We start from the raw sequence: 21,804 nt of genomic DNA on the forward strand, positions 1-21,804 counted from the left end.
AATATTATAAAATATTTTTTGAAACATAATTATAATTTTTTCAATTAATATTTTAATTTATTTTAATTTTTTTCTCAACTAAAATAAATTTATGTAAAATAATATTACTGAAATAGTTTTTTCACTTCATACATACTTATTTATTACATTAAGTTTGTTTATGCCGTGTTATATTTATATAATATCCAATATTATAGTATATATTATTAAATATACATAAGTTGTGACTTGTGAGTAAAAAATCTTAATTTTATATCACCCACCAAAGGACCAAAGAACTCAATGGTGTCACCAATTTACTAGACCGCAAGCCAAGTAAGGAATTGTTGTTTCTTACTATTTGGCCCCTGCTTACTATTGACATTAATGTGTTATATCACCAATTTTTCGTACTACTGATTACTGAATGCACTGAACAAGTGTCAACAACTGTGGCCATAAAAAGAATCCGTATTCTCTCCATAAATTTTATTCTGTTCGGATATAATTAAAAAAATCAAAATTTATCTTATTTAATATTTAATTTTAATTATAATATATAATTATAAATGTTATATATATAAAATTATAAATATTATGTAAGAAAGTCTAAAGGACCAATATTTTTATTAAAATTGACCAGTACTTGACTAGCAAAAGAAAAGTGAATAACTGATATTATTGGATAAAATCTCACACCATTAAAAATATTAATAATGACTAATTAATGGCTACAAATCACAAAACTTACTTACTTGTTCCTATCACTTCTCATATTATATTATATAAAATAACTTTAAATATTTTCTTTACAATGGCTTGTATGCTTTACAAGTTCATTAAGGAATAAACCTAAAAAACGCACTGCTACACATACGTCCAATACACGCGCTATATAAGATCCCGCGTATATATAACTATAAAATTTAAAAGATTTGTTTCCTTCTTCGTTCTCCTTATTTCCAGATTTGCTCGTTTTCTTCTCGCGCGTCTTCCCTCCTTCTTCTCGATCGTTCTTTTCCCCTCCTTTCTCACTGGTATGTTCTTCGTCATTTACGTTAGTTCCTCTCTCTGCAACTCCAGCTTCGTTTTCTATTCGATTTGTTGTTTTCTGAAATCAAAGTTTGAACTCGTTTTGAAGATTATGGATGATTCAACCTCAGATTGTCAGCTGAATCAGGGCGAAGTGGATTATGAATTTGAATCTAACGAAGTTCTTGAGGTTTGATTTACATACGATTACTTTGAATTTTGTTGCAGTCATTTGAATAGCATTGTGTAGCTGAATAATTGTGAACATTGACTGTGAAACTAACACGTTAACATGAATCTGTGGATTGAATATAATGTATTAGTTTTGATTAATTATCTGGAATTTATAGCAGACGCTCGGGTGTAGATCAGAACTTTTTTGGGTGTATTTTTGCGAGAAGTGTGGGTGTATTTACAGTTTATGGCTTTTTCTGTTATGTTAGCTGAGTTGTTGTCGTTCGGGTGTATTATATCAGACATGATTAGGTGTGTTTTTAGTTTTTGATATGGTGTATTCTGCAGCCTGTGTATTTACAGTTTATGGTTTTTTTTTTTTGTTATTTTAGTTGAGTTGTTGCGGTTTGGGTGTATTATATCAGCAATGATTGGGTGTATTTTTAGTTTTTGACATAGTGTATTCTGCAGCCTCTCTCTGTTGTTGATGACCAGTTTGTTCCGAAGGTTGGAATGACCTTTACCACCCTTGAAGATGCTGGAAAATTTTACAGGAACTACGCCAAGGTTGCAGGTTTTTCTACAAGAGTTCGGAGCACAAATAGGAAGGAAAACGAGATTAAGAATCAATTGATTACATGTAGTAGAGAGGGAAAATGGAAATCTAAAATATCTCCGACCGAGAAAACCAATCCGACAGCCGGTTTAAACTGTCCTGCAAGAATTTATATACACACATTGAAGGATGTTGGTGCTTGGATCATTTCAAAGGTTGTGCTGGATCATTCACACCCTTGCTGTCCAAGTAAAGCAGAGATGCTCAAACAGTACAGGGAACTAAGCATGTCCATTCGTCGTACAATAGAGAATAACGAGGAGGCCGGTATTAGACCAAGCAAAACCTACCAATCATTTGTTGCGGCTGCCGGGGGTCACCGCGAGTTAAATTTTATCGAAAAGGATGTGAGGAATTACATTACGAGAGAAGTGCGGAATGTTTCCGAACAAGAAGATGCAAAGTAATTCGGGAAATATTTGTTAAGAATGAAAGAGAAGAATCAGAATTTTTTTTTGAGCTTGAACTCGAGGAGGATCAATCGATTAAGCTGGCTTTTTGGGCCGATGCAAGAAGTAGAGCTGCCTTTGAGTATTTCGGAGATGTTATTTCATTTGACACCACCTACAATACAAACAGGTAACAAACTGTCCCTGTTTATGATGCTAAATTAATGTATTTTTATGAATCCGTGGCAGAGGTGTATATTGGGTGTTTTTGGGTGTATACAAAGCATTTATTGGGTGTATTTAATGATTTTCCATTCTGCACTATGGTAATTTGTTTCATGTATAATTTGGTTTGTGGTTCTTTTGTCAGGGTGAATCACCACAGTCAGTCAACACTTCTCGGATGCTCTTTGATGAAAAACGAAGAAATTGAATCATTCAAATGGTTATTTGAATGTTGGCTTCATTGCATGGGAGGAAATGCTCCAAAAGGGTTTCTCACCGATCAATGCACATCAATGAAAAGGGCTTTAGAGGCCTGTATGCCAACAACAATTCACCATTGGTGTATTTGGCACATCATGAAGAAGATTCCAAGCAAATTAAACGGATACAAGGGACATGCAGAAATCGAACAAGAAATGAGCCAAGTTGTTTGGAACTCTCATAGCAAAGACTCATTTGATAGGAATTGGAATGATTTTCTGCTGAATTTTGGTCTTGTGGACAACAAGTGGCTTTCAGGTAATGTTTGTTTAAAATATGCAGTAGAGGTGTAAATTGCATGTTTTTTGGGGTGTATTCATAGTGTATGTTTGGGTGTATTCTGCAGATCTCTATGAAGACCGTCATATATGGGTTCCAATTTATTTGGATCACCACTTCTAGGCAGGGATGAGAAGCACACAAAGGAGCGAGAGCATGCATTCATTTTTTAACAAGTTTATTACCCAGAACAGCTCGCTTATTCAATTCGTCAAACAATACGATAATTGCCTCGAAAGCAGGGAGCAAGCAGAGAGAGAATCAGATGCTGCAGATTTTCATACGGTCATACCGTGTGCAACCAAATCCTCCATTGAAGCTCAGTTTCAAGATGCGTACACTCATCAAAAGTTTAGGGAAGTACAAGCACAATTCAGAGGAAAGGTGAATTGCATCACTAGATTAACGAATTCCGCTCTAGGCTATTCAGTATACGAAGTTGGAGAACAAGTTTCCAGCTCAATATTCAACAAGTTTGTGGTTACTTACGACTAAGTAGCAGCCGAGGTAAAATGCCAATATTTATTATTCGAGTCGAGAGGGATATTGTGCCGTCACGCACTAAGCGTGTTAAGCTTTGAACAAGTAAGCCAAGTGTCACCGAGATATATACTGGAACGATGGAGCAAGAAGGTAAAGAGGCGACACAAACACATCAAGAGCAGCCACGACGAGCCACTGTTGGAGCCAAGAAGCAAGAGGTTTGACCAATTAGTTTTCGTTCGCAAAATATTTGCGAATTTGCATCTGAATCTGAGGAGCTGACTGCAATTCTGCACCGTGTGTACGATAACGTCATGGTTGAGATGGAATCATTGAAAGCCAAAAGGAAGGGCACATCTTCTTTATCTCACGAAGATGCCAACTTGGAATCCGTTAACGAGCTTCAAAGCCCTCCAAGGATTCGAACAAGAGGACGTCCAAAAAATAGGCTAGGTTCAAAGTTGGACAAACAGATTGTAAATGCCACAAAGAAGAAGAAAACGAAAGCTTTAAACGAGGTAAAAGTGATGTTCTTTAAGTACTGGTGATTGAGTTTAATTTTTTCGTTAATAGTTTAGCTAATATGTGAGTTTCTTATATTCAGTTGAACCTCTTTGATGCTGCATCAGTGGTGCGTTCAAATTCCAGCCAATATCAAGCACGTGTTATGAATTATCAGTTCAGGGTACCAGCAGCAGCGGATAATTCTTTGGGTGTATAGTTACAGAATATGGGTATAAAAGCACTGTTAGTTTGGGTGTATTTCTGAATTTTTTTGTATTTCACATTTTACATATATATACATATATATACTTCAGAACCTTATTTTTATGTTATAAAATACTGTTTGTTTTTTTTTTTACAACATTTTATGGGTTTTATGTTATAAAATATAGTTTGCATATGGATGGTATTAAGTGTTTAGGGTTCAGGGTTTTAGGGATAAAGTATCAGGGGTGATAGATTTCAGGGTGTATAATCAACTTTCTTTGGGTGTAAAAAATGGCAGGTTATGGGTGTATATTTGATTTGTTGTTTTCCTTCATATTATAGTACATGTAATTCATACATTTTAAATACAGCAGACAGAGTTTAATTATTGAAAGAAATTTCACAATAAAATGCATTATAATTGTCAAATATTTACAACATGTCTGTCATTTGTTACAAGACTATATAACATTTACATTAAGCAGTGTCAACATCCTGAGAATCTATCTAACAATATGGACTCAATAACAACGAGGATGGCTTGGACAGTCTGATTGCATTACTCCCCCTAATGGCTTCATCTTTGTCTAGATTCATGTCATGAAATAGAATCCGAGAAGCATATTCTACTCTAAAGTGGTCCACCTCGTCCTACAGTAAAAAAGAATATTTTGTTTAATCAACCATGTTAATTGAGTAATATAATACAAAGTTATTTAGTTTTAAACATATTTACCTGGGTCCAATTGTCACACTCATACTTCCACCTCTTAATGTTTGCGGGCTCAAGTATCTCAAGCCACTTCAATACGTAGATAGCACAGTCATAGCTGAAAACAGAAAAATAAATTATAAATTACATATAGGAAAGTTTAATTTTCAGAGTGAAAGATTTATACCTTGTCTTTTGGCCCGAGATCTTAAGGTATGGTGCTACAATTTTCCTGTCCATGTCCTTTGATTTCAGAGGTGCCCCCCAGCATATACTTTAATTCGTGAAATTACGTATCCCTTAAAACACAAAACAGATCAGTAATACATGAATAATTTCAATAAAAGAATACACCCAAAGGAGTTAATAGTTATCCCTTATATTAAATAGAAATACACCCAACTATATATATATATATATATAGAACACAGAACCAACTTACAACAAATGTATTCAGCACAGTTCTCGCATCGGAAGGAGATTTGTTGTGTAATGGGTCGACTATATAAAATTTCCTCTTTCTTGTATCAGCGATCCATAACCACCAATGATATGAATGGCAAACAGGTGCAAATATCTGAAATATGTTCAGATTGAACATTGTTTTAGTTTATTTGGCACATAAGTAAAAAATGGTAATAAGTAGTTTTAGAAATGAAAACTCACATAACGATGCGATTTTAATTTTTGAAGGTCCAAGAAGGATATGAACATTGGGTAGTCTTCCACCCTGAAAGGCTTATTGTTTTTAGGCTGTAAGAATACGCCGTCTGGATGATTTGCAAGGGCCATGTTTTACAAAAATTGAGAACAACCAATTGAATACAAAAAATACACCCAAACGAATAAACAACTGACACCCAATTGAACATAGAAAATACACCCAAATAAATAAACAGAATACACCCAATATAAGAAAAAGAATACACCCGAAGGTATGAAAAAAATACACCCAAAAATCGTTGAAGCAACCCTTACCACAATATCAGGAGGGAGACAGTATACTTCTTCTTGAAACTTTTGAATATTTTGTTGGTTTACGATGAAGCATATGGCAGTGACAATCTAGAAAAATATGCCGAAATCAATTTTACATCAACCAGGATTGTAGTTAATTTTGGTGATAAAAACATTAATGTTGTTGTAATATTACCTCAGCTTCTATATGCGATTTAGGCGCGAGTGATGCAAGGTGGAATTTTGACATAGTGTATCTATCTTGGGCTTGGAGTCTGCAGACGTTGTCAAACTCATCAGTTAGCCCATTTGCGTAGGTCTTCACTCGTATAGCCCAGTGGTAGCATTTCTGTTTCATGTCAGTAGTATTTAAATTCGGCCTGACAGGAGTTTCAAACTTCTCGAAACTCTCTGCCCCACTCTCCTTTGGAATCGGCGAACTTTTTTCTTTTTTTGTCACCCCACCACTTGCAATTTTATGTACCAGATCCTCTAACTGTTCCAGCAGTTTTGGGGTTTCTGGAGTTTTTGCACTGTGTTCATCTTGCGTTGATGCTCCCTCCTGCGTTGTTGTTTCTTCTTGGCTGGAATCAGTGAAGCCAAGGCTGAATGATGGCATTGGATCTGTTTCAGGAACGTACGATGCTGTCCATGCCATCATCATCGACGCAGCAGCGTCTTCTGGGGCTGGATTACTGCGTGATCATGTATAACATATTATAACAATAAGAATATACAGACGATAACCAAAACATTGATTTTATTCTGATGAACTTACATTTTAGATGGAGCTGGGGGAAGTGTGGGTGTGCTTTCTTCAAGTTGTTGGGGGAGGGGAATTCAGGAGTGCTGCACGGCACATAAAATTAATCATGACATAAAAAAAACTATTCAGGGGCAATATACACCCAAACTGTAACCCAATATACACCTAAACTGTAACCCAATATACACCCATACATTGATTTTACTCTAACGAACTTACATTTTAGATAGAGCTGGGGGAAGTGTGGGTGTGCTTTCTTCAAGTTGTTGGGGGGGGTTCAGGAGTGCTGCACAGCACATAAAATTAATCATGACAAAAAAAAACTATTCAGGGGCAATATACACCTAAACTGTAACCCAATATACACCCATACTCTAATAAAATATACACCCAATACTATTTCTTACGTTTTTGTAGGTCCTTCAATTTGTAGCAGAGGGGTTGGTTCATATTCTGTCTCATGTGTTTCTTGAAATTCTGGCACAGTGGTTGTTTGGGACACTGGTAGACAAACTTGAATTGGAACTCTAAACAAGAAGAAAAATGAAAGGTTAACAATGGCTTTGAAAATAAAAAGGTTATAAGGTTGAAATATTCTTGAAAAACTCACATTGCAAGACCTTCAAACGGTGTCTCTTCCCTCACAACCATCATATTCGAATCAGCCGGCTCACTTGCTGACTCTTTAACCAGACTCAACCTTAAATACACCCAAAGAAAGTCAAAAATACACCCGAACAATTCAAAAGAAAGACAGGCTTTGTTTTTTGAGAACTTACATACTTGCAGTTTTTGCTTTTTTTCTTGCCTTTTTTTTTTCTCGAATAAAATAATAAAGGACTTTTTTTTCTAAAAAAAATATATACAGAATTAGAAGTAGAAGGTAATAAAAGAACAAAAGTAACGGTTATTTGAAAGAGAAATTACATGCTCTCTGCCGGTCTGTTTACGCTACTTTGTTCTGTGTGTCCTTGAGAGGAAGGATCATCACTTCCCAAGTTTACGTCCGGTATTCTAAACATAGTTCATGTTATTCAGAAAAAATATCATACAGTTAAATCATGATAACAAGATTTTATCAAATAAAGCTTCTTACGTTTCAGAGGAGACATAGTGACCTTCCGTCGATCGCAGGTTAGCTTCCTTCTCCCTGCGAAACAAGAAACAATTATTAGTAAAGAAAACACCCTAAAATATGAAATATACACCCTAACAAGACATACCCATGTGCAGCAGAATTTTCATTGTTTTCCATTAACAATTCATCTAGATCTTCACTTCCTATTTCAGATCTGTTAGTATATTATAAAAGAACATGTTAACAAATATAATCATGATGATAGACAGTAATATAGCTTACAAAGTACTGTACCCATGATAGGATTGATCTTGTTCAGGAGATGAATGCTCAACAACAACCTTTTTCTTTTTGGATTGTGTTCTGGGTGGAAAAAAGAAGTATGAATCAGAAATAAAAAATTAATTTTATCACAAAATACTATCCAAAGAAGTGCTTACTTTTTTGGTGTTCTCTGTGTCTTTTTCTTTCTTTTTTTTTTTTTTTGCTTCTTCACCGGTGATGATTCTTCGCTTCTATAAGTTAATAAGAGACTCTTTTAATACATAAAATCTTGATAATAAAACCAAAAGAAAGGAGTAATAATTTCAGAACATTACTCATCAGTTGATTCGGATTCGGAATCAGAATCCTCTTGACTCTTCTTTCTTTTTTTGGAGTCCATTCTGGAACGCAAACAATCACTATTTAAAACATACTAAAGATATAAAATACACCCAAATAAATGCACAAGATACACCCAACATAATAAACAAAATACACCCAACTTAATAAACAAAATAAACCCAACTAGATAAACAACATACACCCAACTTAATAAATAAAATACACCCAACTTTATAAAGAAAATACACCTAAGTATGGTACTTACTTTTTTCCTTTTTTGCTGGATTCTTTTCTTGGTGAATCCTCTGAGTCTTCTTGAGTCTCAGACTCAAAGGTAGAACTGTCACTATAAGTTGTTTCTGTCTCCGAAGACGATGTTGAACTTGCCTTCCTTTTTTTGTTTTTTTTATTTCTTGTTTTTTTTCTTTTCTCTCTATTTTTTTTATTTTTTCTCTTGTTTCCGCCATTTTTACAATCCCCTGAAACATTAGAAATTTTAGTTAGCAGCATTCATGTAAATAAAATATACCCAACATATTATGATCACTTACCATATTTTCCTCTATTTCCGCCCTCATTCTTTCGACCAACTGCTCCTTACTCCAGTTGGCAATCCATGGTTTTGGAGGTCTTTCTACCCTTTTCTTGTCTTTATTTTTAGAAAGATGAAAGTAAATTATCATCAAGGCAAAGAGGTACCCATCAATTGCCTTTTTCTTTTCCTTCTTGTAATCAGTTATGCCCTTGATGATAAAACTCAAAACATGCCCTCCCCAGTTTCGCTCTGTTATGGTGTCCATATCAAAAATTGGGGTCAGATGCACGGGTGAGATTTTGTTTATTGTCGTTGGTAAAAAGAATGCCATTTGTATATAGAGGATGAAAATCCTCTTGAACATTAGGCGATCATGTTCGTTACCAACGCCAATATCCATCATCTCATCTGTAAGACTTTTGAGGGTCTTACCCTGGAATCTTCTAAAAATTTCTTTATCATCCTCAGAAAGTTTCTTATAATTGACTTTCTGAGGAAATAGATCTCCTACAAAAAGGAAAAAAACATAGTATGAAAATCAGTTCAAATACACCCAAGTATCAATTTAAATACACCCAAGCATCATTTAATATACACCTATAATTTTTAGCGAATTACCTGATGCGTTGATGCCAAGCGCATCACCTATTATTTTTTGTCTTATTTTAAAAGAATCGTATCCGGTTTTCAGTCTGTTCTCCCCTAATTTGAAGTTGTTAGCCAACTCCCTTAATAGTTGGTGATGCACTCTTAGTGGCGGGATGTGCATCAAGCCACCGAATCCCAAATCCCTCACAATCGTTTTCTTCTCCTCACTCATGTTTCTGAATTTCTCATTTAACATATGTGTTGCACACTTAAGGTCTTTGGTTTGCTGTAAACAAAGCAAAATTATAGTCAGATATATTTCTATTATATAAAACTGATTTCATCTAAGACAAATATTTATTCTTACATTTTTCCCATCTTGGTTTCTCGCTGCCATTTTTTCTGAAATGAAAAATACACCCATAGACATGAGTCAGATACACCCATAGATATCAGTCAGATATCACTCAAACATGCATTAATTTACAAGGTCAAGCAACATTACAAGGTCAAGCAATATACACCCATGGACAAGCAAATATAAGAACAGTTGCAACTGCTGACTATTACAATATATCAGTTCAAAAATATACACCCAACAATTTATGCCATATACACCCAACAAATTACTCCATATACACCCACCAAACTACGGAATATACCCCCAAAAATCAGTTACCAATAGAACTAGAATAACAAGAACAGTGATACCTAGAAGAACTACGAAGAACAGTGTAACATAGAACCAAGAATAACAATAAAACCTAGAACAAGTAGAACATTATAAACTGTAAAATGAGACGTAGAACAAGAAGAACAGTAAAACGTACAACAACGTAGAAGAACAGTAAAACCTAGTTCTTCGATTTCGAAATGTGAAAAATATACAGGATGACTAAAATAGTAACGTAATGTACCTTCAGTATTATAACTTCGTTTTTTCTGGAGATTCTCGATCGAGAGTTCTATGTTGTGTTGATGGAATTTTCGAATCTTAGCGACGAGTTGTATATCTTCGCTTTTGAATGTTGCTCGAAAATGGAACGGTTGTGTTTTCTTTGAATGACTTTGAGAAGTGGAAGAGTGCGCCATTAAGGAGCGGTTTATGCGAAGTGCAACCGTTTGAGTAGAGCGCGTGTAAATGACGCTCCATTCAATGTTATTCACTGCGCGTATGGAAGGTTTGTGGGCTGGGGACTTGTATCACTTGTAAGGCCTTTTTGCTTGTATGTGTAGCAGACCCATTTTCTTTAATATTACGGATCTAAGAGTTTACTTGAATTAAAAAAATTGACCGCAGTAACTGTATAATCGCCCGTGGTCTCTGCATTAAGCAATACTAAATACTGCATGCTAATTGTTCTTCAATCGACAAAAAATACTAAGCATGAGAAGAACTGAAGAAAATAATTTCAATGAAGTGCATACTATATTCAATTAGAGTATTCCAAATTGTTAATTGACTAATATAAAACATTGACCTTGTAAACATTCACCAATTACCTTTAAACTAAATTAAAGCGCACTGACCTGTGTCCTCTCATCCTAATTATTATTTGTCTTTTAACAGAAAAAGAACCACCTAAAAAGTACTAAATAGTCCTAGCTCATGTACCTATAGAGTTTACTTCAATTAAAAAAATTGACCACAGCAACTGTAAAAAGAACCCCATGGTCTCTGCATTAAGCAACACCGCTAATTGTTGTTCAATCTACAACAATGTGGTGTACTAAACTCGCTAGATTTTCTTCTCAGAAATTCTCCACAAGAAAATTTCATGCCACTGCTGCAAGAATCTCAAAATGGAGGGATTTTATGAAGGAAGAGTTACAAAATGATACAAAGCGTCTAAGAACCGAAGAGAGTGACAAAGTTTGCATCTACAGAGTCCCAACGAACATGCGCCAGGTTGAACCAAAAGCCTACACGCCCAGCATTGTTTCCATTGGTCCATGCCACAGAGGAGCACCTCGCCTCCAGAAAATGGAGATTCTCAAGAAGAATCTCTATCGCCGCCTCTTCGATCCGAATGGCGCCAATGCATCCAAACTAGACAAGGCTTTTGAGACCCTGGAGGGGATAGAAGACAAAGTGAGGAGTTGTTACAAGGAAGAAATCGCTCTCGAAAGCGACGAGTTCCTTAAGATGATGCTGATTGATGGATCCTTCGTCATTCAGCTCTTGAGGGACTTATCGCAACAAGATGGAATTCTACAAACAAGTTATCTAAGCAGCAGGTGGATGCTGCCAGTCATTCGCCGCGATTTGATAATGCTTGAAAACCAAATCCCGTTCTTTGTTTTGAACGAATTGTTCGATTTAACAAACACTAATTCTGTTTCGCGCCAACAACAAAAGCAACCAAGAAAAAGTCTCAAGTATCTCAGTCTTGAATTCTTTTACCCTCTGCTCCAGGCTGGCTCGGAAACCATTCCGCCTTGCGAGAAGCTTGACGAGTTAGAGGTTGATCACTTTCTTCATCTTCTTCGTTATGCCATCGTTAAGCGGCGCGAACTCAAAGTAGAAGTGGAGGCAGAGGATCAGCGTTACATGATTCGCCCTGCAACCGAGTTATCCGAGGCCGGAGTGAAGATCAAAGCGGATAAGAATCCAAACCGGAGGCTTTTGAATATAACCTTCAAGAAGAGACCATGGCTGCTAACTAGAGAACTCACTATCCCTCCTTTATACATGAATGATCACAGAGGAACCGTGCTTCGCAACATCGCTGCATTCGAGAAGTGTCACAAAGGAATCAAACCGGATGTAACGACCTACTTGTTTTTCTTCAACGGACTCATAAACTCAGCAGAAGATGTAGCTCTTCTCCATTACAAGGGTGTGCTTCACCATTCCTTAGGGTGCGATAAAGAGGTTGCGCAATTGATCAACAACATTTCAAAAGAAATGGTTCTTGACAAGAAGGAGTCGTACCTTTACGAAGTGGTGAATGCAGCAAACAAATATTGCGGTAACAAATATGCAAGAATGAGGGCTTGGTTGGTGCATAACTACCTTAGTGGATGGGGTGTGGGAATTTCAACAATTGGTGCGATTTTGGCACTTTACTTTACTATGATTCAGACTGTGTATGGGTTTAAAGATACGATAAAAGATTGGGGGAATTACAGGTTTGGGTCACTACTCTTAGAAGCATTGATTATTACTCCTCTCAAGGGTGTTCCAAAATCCATGGTCTCTGCAGCGGAACCTTATAAAGGAGCCGCTGGTTCTAACAATTGTGGAGATATGCGCAGGAAAATTCTAAATATGTGTATGGAAGTGTGTATCACTGAATAAGATTTCTTGTTTGAAGGAATTTTGTTTTTCATATCATCATATCAATCAAACAATAAGTTGAGGTTCGTCATTGCGTTGATGAGTAGAGTTGCTCTTTAGTCTTCATCACTGATTGAGAAATAGATTTTATTTTCTCTAGAAAATGGGACATGTAGGTTATTGAAAAACAAAATTTTTACTTTAAATATCATTCTTTACTCAACTTTTAAATCTAGCATTTTATTATTTTATTTTGTAATTAAGCATATTTTTTATTTTTAAAGAATCATTATTATTTTTATTTAATTTAAATTTTATAATTATTATACTTACACTATAAAAGTGGTCACGATCTCTAAGGTAGCGTTTGTTTTCGAAGACAGGACACAGAGACATGGACAGCATATCTTTAAAAAGTGTTTGGAAGCAGAGACATGGACACTGAACATATTGTCTCCGGGACAGTTTTTTATATTTTTGTGTCCACTCTTCTACGAAGGACAATGATGGACACGGGATTTAGAAGAGGGACACGGACTGTTTTTATGAAATTTTTTTTTGTCCATGGTGCTATTTTTTATTATTCCACTGTTACCCCTTCTTATTTTTTCAATTTTGCATCGTTCTCAGAAAGTACTTTTTTTTTTCCATACTCTTTTTCTATCTCTACATTCTCCTTCTTTCTCTTTTTTTCTCGGGTACTCTCACCTTTTTATAGAAATTTTTATTGGACTGGATAATTTTTTTTTCTTATCATTCTTACTTCAACATTATTTGACTGCTTCAAATATTTTTTTTAAGTTTTCACTGTCTGTACTCTTACGTACTCTCATTCTTTATTAAATTAGTTTATACTAAAAAATTTGGAATCACATGGCTATTTTAGTCATTTTATATAATATTTTAGTTTTGTCCATGTGTATCCAAACATAATACTGGACATTACAATAGTGTCCTATCCATCGTATCCAAACACGATACACAAAACATAATTTTTAATGTCTCCGTCCTATTGTTTTTGTCTCAGTGTCCTGTTCTGTCGTGTCTCTAAAAACAAACGCTACCTAATATACTAATTTTGAGATAAGCCTCAAAGTGGTCCCTAAAGTTGCACTCGAGCCTCATAATAGTCCCTAAACTTAATAGTTACTCATATTCGTCCCTGAAGTTGCACTCCGAGACTCAGATTCGTCCTTCCGGCACATTCCGTCCACCTAGCACTACTGAAAAGCTGATCTAGACTCTTTCGTGACATGCTGGCTAGGTAACGGCTAGCTGACGTGGATTAGTAAACTTTTATGGTGCAATTTGGTCCCTAAATCAAAATTAAAAATTTTAATACCCAAATTTAATTATTATTCTCTTCTCTATAGTAGTAACCCCTCTCTTTTTTTCTTCTCTTCTCTTCTCCATATGGATCTGAAAGAGACTACAAATTACAACTTCATTGAAAGCATGCATATATTTTGTTAATTAAAAGTCACACACTATGTCTTTGTTAACATTTTATGCACTCATTTAACTCTAGTTTAATTAAAATGTTTTATAAAATTTAATTTTATATTTTTATATGATTTTACAAAAATCTATCTCTTGTATTTATGGAATTAAAAAGTTACATCGTTATTATTATATACTACATTACATTTTCTTTCGAATCCTGTTCTAAAATAACCACGCATCATCCTAATTTAACTGTTATTTACATAGTATTAATATAAAGTGTTATATTATGGCATTTCAAATCGTATGACATCTCCATTAAAATGACGTGTCTAAGATTTTATTATAATTAAATAGGTATTTCAAATTAATTAAGGGTAATATTAGAGAAACAAAAAAATAGCAAAAATTTACCAAATTTAATATTTATTATTTTAGTCTCTAATTAATAAAAAATTAATTAAGCAAAATAAATATAATTAACTAATTTAAACACTAATTTGATCATATTAAAATATTGATCATATCATCTTTTTGTTTGCAAATGTCATGCTGACATTTTAACATTTTATATTAGCATTAGATATGAGTTGAGATTCACAATTTATGAATTTAGGAATCAATTTAATCATTTTTAAAAGTCAATAAATTTTTATGAACGTTCACAATTTTAGAAACTAAACTTTGCTTTATTTCTTTAATTATATATATCACATAACTTTTTTTTATGTTATAATCTCACAATCTTTCTTACAGAAAAAAGGGATAAAAGCGGTTAAACTTATTCACATAATGATTATTAAGATGACTCTAGTTGTTGTTATTGTTATAAGATACTTCAACTAAAAATAAATAAAAAGAAAAATCTTGTGAATTTGAGATATGAAGATCTATGCATGTAGAGAAAAGAGGGATTATTGTAGAGAAGAGAATGATGATTAAATTTAAAGATTAAAATTTTTAATTTTGATTTAGGGATCAAATTGCACCATAAAAGTTTACTAATCCACGTCAGCTAGCTGTTACTTGGCCAGCGTGTCACGGAGGAGTTCAGATCAGCTTTCCTGTGGTGCCAGGTGGACGAAATGTGCTGAAAAGACGAATATGAGTCTCAAAGTGTAACTTCAGAGACGAATATGGATAACTTTTAAGTTCAGAGACTATTATAAAATTCAAGTGCAACTTCTGAAACCACTTTGAGACTTATCTCACTAATTTTTTATAGAATCACCGTAGTTTTCATAATAAACTTATAATTTTGTTTTCTAGTTAACGTGAACCAAAAAGAGAATTTCAACAAGTTTATGCTACTTCAATGTTTTTTTTTTCTAGTTTCTAAAAATACGTGTATCAAAGCACTATCAGTTGAGTCTCTTTTAATAATTTTACTAAGGAAGAATCTAAAAAACTAATTAGGATGCAGTTAATTTGAAGTTAATTAATTAAAAATTAGTTTTTATTTTTAATTTTAAAATTTAAAAAATTAGGATAGTGAAAAGTTCTTGGCATAAATTATTTTTTAACATATCTAAAATTATAAGATTACTTGTTAACGCATCTGAAACTCATATAAAAATAATTGTATTAATTATTTTTTATAAATAATTATAGACTATATTTTAAGTACAATTTTAATCCCTATAATTTTAGTTGAAAATTAAAATAGTCTCTAACAGTTTTTTTTGTTCAGAATTATCTTCAGCGTTAAATTTTATTTTAAAATCATCCTCGAACAAAAATATCCTTGTGTTTGTTACTCTCTTCCTCTATCTTTTTTATCACACTCTTTTGCTCTTCATCCTAAAATTTTCTTTCCTCACAACAAGAACACATAAATTGAAAACAATAAATCTTTACATCCAACCAAAATACTTAACCAAGTTGTTATAATAAATTTTCAAATCACGCACCTCCTTCTCTGTTTTCTTCTCCGTTACACGCATGTTCTTCTTCTTCCCTCCTCCTCCTCCTCGTTCTTCTTCTTCTTCTTCTTCCCCAATGTTGCGTCTTCTTCTTTTTCTTTTCCTTTTTCGTTATCGTCATCACTAATAACACCAACATTTCTTCTTCTTCTTTTTCTTCTTTGATGTTGTGCTTTCTTCTTCTTCTTCTTCTTTTCATTTTTCGTTATCTTTTTCTTTTGTTATCGTCATCACGAATAACACCAACATTTCTTCTTCTTTTTCTTCTTTGATGTTGCGTTTTCTTCTTCTTCTTCTTTTCCTTTTTCGTTATCTTTCTCTTTTGTTATCGTCATCACCAATAACACCAACATTTTTCTAACATCTTTATTGGTTCTGATTTTCTCTGATGCCATAATTAAATAATTTTGATTCATTTCTTAGTTTATTTCAGTTCATTTGTGTGTTAATTGAAGTTCACTTAAAGCTACTGATAAGTATTGACTAAATTTTTTATTTCATAAGTAATTTTGGTTCATTTCTTAGTTTAATTGAGGTTCATTTGGATCCAAAAATGAATTCAATATATTTTTATTAGTGATTGAGTCTTTTTTACTGTTTGTTCAAATCTGAACTAATTTTGGTTCATTTGTGTGCTAATTGAGGTTCACTTGCTGCTGTTAATAAATATTGACCAAATTTTTTAGCAAAAAAGAATAAAATTATTCATTATCACTTTATTCAATGGCATTAGATTCCACTCCATTCCATTTAATTAGTTCAGTTTTGAACAAGCAGTCAAAAAGACTCAATCATAAACAAAAACATATCGAATTCATTTTTGGATCCAAATAAACCTCAAATAAACTAATAAATGAATCGAAATTACTTAAGGAATAAAAAACTTGGTCAAAACTTAACAATAGCATCAACTAAACCTCTATTAATACACAAATGAACTAAAATTAGTTTAGTTTTGAACAAACAGACAAAAAGACTCAATCATCAACAAAACACATATAATTTATTTCTGGATCCAAATGAACCTCAATTAAACTAAGAAATGAACCAAAATTACTTAAAAATAAAAAATTTGGTCAATACTTATCAGCAGCATCAAGTGAACCTCAATTAATTCACAAATAAACCGAAATTAGTTTAATTTTGAACAAACAGTAAAAAAGACTCAATCATCAACAAAAACACATCAAATTTATTTTTGGATCCAAGTGAACCTCAATTAAAAGGAGAAAAAAATGCAGCAACAACAGCAACAATAAAAGAATGACAATTGAGAGAAAACACGCAAAGAAGAAGGAATTCGAAGAAGAAGAAGGAGGAAGGAGAACAAGAAGAAGAAGGAAGAAGAAGAAGAAGGAATATGAAGACGAAGAAGGAGAAAAGCGAAGAAGAAGGAAGAACACAAAGAAGAAAGAACGCAAAGACGACGAAGATGAAGAAGCGTTATTGAAACGCGCGTGTGTACAAACTGGTGTAATAAAAGTGGTTTTTTTTAATTTGGGCCTGCTTGGTTGGACTTGGATACAAAAATGCTTGAATGTATAGTTGGGCTATTAAATCTAACTAAGTTGGCCAAACTATAATAAAAACCACTCTAAAAAAGAAACGCGTGATACACACTCCAGTGCTCCACTAGCGCACAATTCAAAGAGCTTGTACTATATGTACAAGTCTTTCTACACTTTCTGTAGCACACAAATTTTTGTTGGAGAGCATACAAATTTTGAAGTATAGCACACAAATTTTTGAAGTACAACACACAAAAATTAGAACATAACACAAACTTATTGATATAGCACAAAAACTTTTGCATATAGTACACAAATTTTTGAACTATAACATACAAATTTTTGAAGCACAGTATACAAATTTTGCTACACCAAAATTTATGTATACATTCTTTTATTGAGTTCTATTACACCATACTATATCCCATGTATAAATCAAACAAAGTGAAACAACACACACCCCTTCATTTTTACAGCACATAAATAATTGAAGCTAATAGCTTCGTAGCTCACACTATCATTAAACAAATTCTAGTTTATCATAGCACACAAATATTTAAACATAACACACATTTTTGTTCAGCATATGGTTATCAAATGTGGTTTTTGTGAATATGGCAAACGGAAAATGGAGAATTTGTGTGGATTACTCGGACCTTAACAAGGCATTCCAAAAAGACTCATTCCCCCTTCCAAACATTGATGCCTTGTTGGATGCAGCGGCGGGATACAAGTTTTTAAGTTTCATGGATGCTTACTCAAGATACAACTAGATCCTGATGCACCAACCTGACGAGGAAAACACAGCGTTCATAACGCTAGGAGGGACGTATTGTTACAAAGTTATGTTGTTCGGCCTGAAGAATGAGGGAGCAACCTACCAAAGGTTGATGAATAAGGTCTTTAAGGACCACATTGGCAGGTCGATAGAAGTCTACGTTGATGATATACTAGTTAAAATGGCCGAACCGAGCTGCTTGGTAGCCGACTTGCAGGTCATTTTCGAGTCTCTTCGAAAACACAACATGTGACTGAACCCCTTAAAATGTGTTTTTTCCATGGAAGCAGGGAAGTTCTTAGGATTCATGATCACCCAGAGGGGAGTAGAAGCAAACCCAGTGAAATGCAAAGCTATGCGGTGCATGACGAGTTCTCGGGTGTGTAAAGGATGTGCAAAGACTAGCAGGAGGGTTGACAACCTTATCTCGTTTCCTCGGCGCATCGGCGGCTAAAGCTCTACATTTCTTCAACTTAATGAGAAAGGGAATGGCCTTCGAATGGAGCCCGTCCTGCGACGAGACTTTTAACCATTTTAAAAGAATTCTGTCGGAACCACCTGTCCTCGGGAAGCCAAGGGAAGAGGAGTCCTTATACCTCTACCTGGTTGTGATAGAGGAGGCCCTTTAATGCGAGAAGAAGGCAAGCAACAACAACCCATCTACTTCATAAGCAAGGTACTCCAAGGGGCAGAGCTGAGGTACACGAGGCTAAAAAAGGTGGCTTTTGCTTTGTTGGTTTCCTCTCGAAGGTTAAGGTATTATTTTCAAGGGCATCCGATCAGGGTGAGAACCGACTAAGCAATCAAGCAAATCTTGCAAAAACTCAACCTAGCCGGGCAAATGATGGCATGAGCAACAGAGCTATCTCAGTACAACATTCAATATGAACCCCTCATACCATTAAAGCCCAGGCAATGGTCGATTTCTTGGTAGAAGTGGTGGGAGAACCCCCCGAGCACACAGTGGAAGCTCCATGTTGACGGAGCATCCAACCAAGCATTCGGCGGGGCAGGGATCATATTAGAAAGCTCGGAGGGAGTGACTTACGAGCAATCTATCAAGTTCGAGTTTTCGCTCTCCAATAATCAGGCAAAGTATGAAGCCATGATTGGAGGTTTGATACTAGCGAAAGAGGTTGGTATAACAAAGATCGAAGTCAATAGTGCTTCCCAGGTCATGACGGCCCAGGTAAACGGGACGTACCAAGCTCGGGATTCACTACTACAAAAATACTTGGAAAAAACCAAACAACTATGCAATAACTTCGAGGAGGTAATTGTCCAGGATGTATCCAAGAAAAGGAATGTTAGAGCAAACCTCTTGTCAAAGTTGGCTAGCACCAAGCCCAGAACAGGATACCAATCTCTCATCCAAGGCTTAGTAAAGGAGCCGTCGGTGGCCTTGTGTTTGGCCAAGAGCTAGGAAGAATCTCCTTCCTGGATTGACCCGATCCAGTAGTTCCTTAAGGAAGGCATGCTGTTGGGCAACAAGGAAGAAGCTAAGGTCATAAGAAGAGAGGCTGCCAAATATGCGGTAGTGCAAAGTCAATTATACAAGAAAGGACTCAGTTAACCCCTGTTAAAGTGTTTGCGGCCCGAACAGACGGAGTATGTCTTGAAAGAAGTGCACGAGGTATGTTGTGGACACCATATCGGGGGGAAGTCATCGGCCCGGAAGCTCCTCAGAGCCGGTTACTACTATGATGACCGACGCCAACGAATATGTGAAAATGTGCCTCAGATGCCAAGAAAATGCAAACTTTCATAAGGCACCGGCGCAGGAGTTGAGCTCCATCATGGCCTCTCGACCTTTTGCCCAGTGGGGAGTCGATCTGCTGGGTCCATTTTCGACGGCCCCAGGACAAGTCAAATACCTAATTGTGGCCATTGACTATTATACCAAATGGGTAGAAGTAGAACTTTTGGCAAGTATATCATCCGCGAATTGCCAAAACTTCTTGTGGAGGCAGGTGGTCGCAAGGTTTGGAATTCCTGAGGTCATCATATCGGATAGTGGAACACAATTCTCAGATAAGAAGTTTGGGGAGTTCCTATTAGGCCTTGGCATCAAGTAAAAGTTCTTCTCTGTGGAGCACCCTCAGAGTAACGGGCAAGCAGAGGCAGCAAACAAAGTCATTCTGCAGGAACTGAAGAAGCGTTTGGATCAAAGGAAAGGCTCGTGGCTAGACGAGTTTACCTCATTCCTATGATCCCACAGGATAGCGCTGCAATCTTTTACCAGGGAGACGCCTTTCTGGCTCACTAATGATGTGGACGCCGTCATTCCCATTGAGATAGGAGAACCCAGCCCAAGGTTGCTATTGGGAGGAGATGATAAGGCGACCAAAAAAGACCTGGTAGATGAAACCAGAACAATAGACCATTTGTTGGAAGCAGTGCTAAAGCAAAGGTTGGCACTACGCTGTTAACTGCAAGGTTTTCAACAAAAGATTCAAAGAGGGAGACCTAGTATTACAACGTAACAACATCGGTCTGCCGACCCCAGGAGAAGGGAAGCTCTCCTCCAACTGGGAATGACCTTACAGGGTAAAAGAGGTGCAACACAAAGGCACATACATGCTTGAGCGACTATATGGAAAGGAGATACTGAGGACTTGGAATGTGGCAAACCTTAAAAGATTCTATTCCTAAGTCTTAGACGATCTACCGACCACGTGCTGACTGTCGGTCTCGATTCGGTTACTTTTCTTTCTCGTGTTCTTTCCATATCTTGTGTTAATTTTTATTTACCTTGTTTTAATCTTGCAAGCCTACTTGTACTATCATGACATAAGGGGTTCTAATGAGGCCCATTTTTTGAAAACTACTAGTATTTTGTGTTAAAATTTAGTCTGGAAACTTCTACCAAGTCACGATTACGACTTTTTAGGACTGATCACCCCAGAAGCCCCTGCGTAAAGACACACAAATATCCATCAAGATACGGCCGAACGGCCAAATAAACAAACGATATGCAAATAAATGACCAATATAATACATAAAAATAAACCAAGTTTTAAGCAGGAAAAGCCTACAAATTGGGACTTCAGAAGGGCAACACACCGGCCCAACAACAAAATAGTTGAAAATTACAAGTCCAAAAGGGCATCACATCGGCCCAATAACAACAAAGAAATTTCAACATTACAAGTTTTAATACAAAGTTTTCACTTCCTTGGTATGTCAACGATCTTATCGTCCTGGATTATTTTGAAAGCACCAACAGTCGAGGTGTCGAAGTTAGGGGCAAGTAGCGAGACTTGGTCTTTGACCTAGGGATGGCAGTTTTCCCCGGCAGGGCGGGTATCCGCGGAGATTTATCCGCCGGGGAACGGATTTGGGGGCCAATTTTTTCCCGCGGGGGCGGGGAACGGATATCCATTTAATAAACGGGGCGGGGGCGGAGGTAGAGATACCCACCCCGTGGATACCCGTTTAATACCCATCAATATCAATTTACCAAAATATCCCAGTATATATAT

General features: G+C 35.7%; 1 protein-coding gene across 1 annotated transcript; it reads left to right on the top strand.

Annotated features, from left to right (window-relative positions):
• LOC107637721 (putative UPF0481 protein At3g02645) lies at positions 10,912-12,771 on the top strand. Its single transcript, XM_016341078.2, has one exon. The coding sequence runs from the start codon at positions 11,112-11,114 to the stop codon at positions 12,690-12,692; it is 1,581 nt and encodes a 526-aa protein (XP_016196564.1). The 5' UTR covers positions 10,912-11,111; the 3' UTR covers positions 12,693-12,771.

This window comes from Arachis ipaensis, chromosome B04 (genome assembly GCF_000816755.2).
Source record: "Arachis ipaensis cultivar K30076 chromosome B04, Araip1.1, whole genome shotgun sequence".
Classification (NCBI taxonomy): Eukaryota; Viridiplantae; Streptophyta; class Magnoliopsida; order Fabales; family Fabaceae; genus Arachis; species Arachis ipaensis.

Bases quoted from the DNA above. Each gene is read 5' to 3' on its own strand.
- LOC107637721 (XM_016341078.2), top strand. From the start codon at position 11,112: ATGTGGTGTACTAAACTCGCTAGATTTTCTTCTCAGAAATTCTCCACA.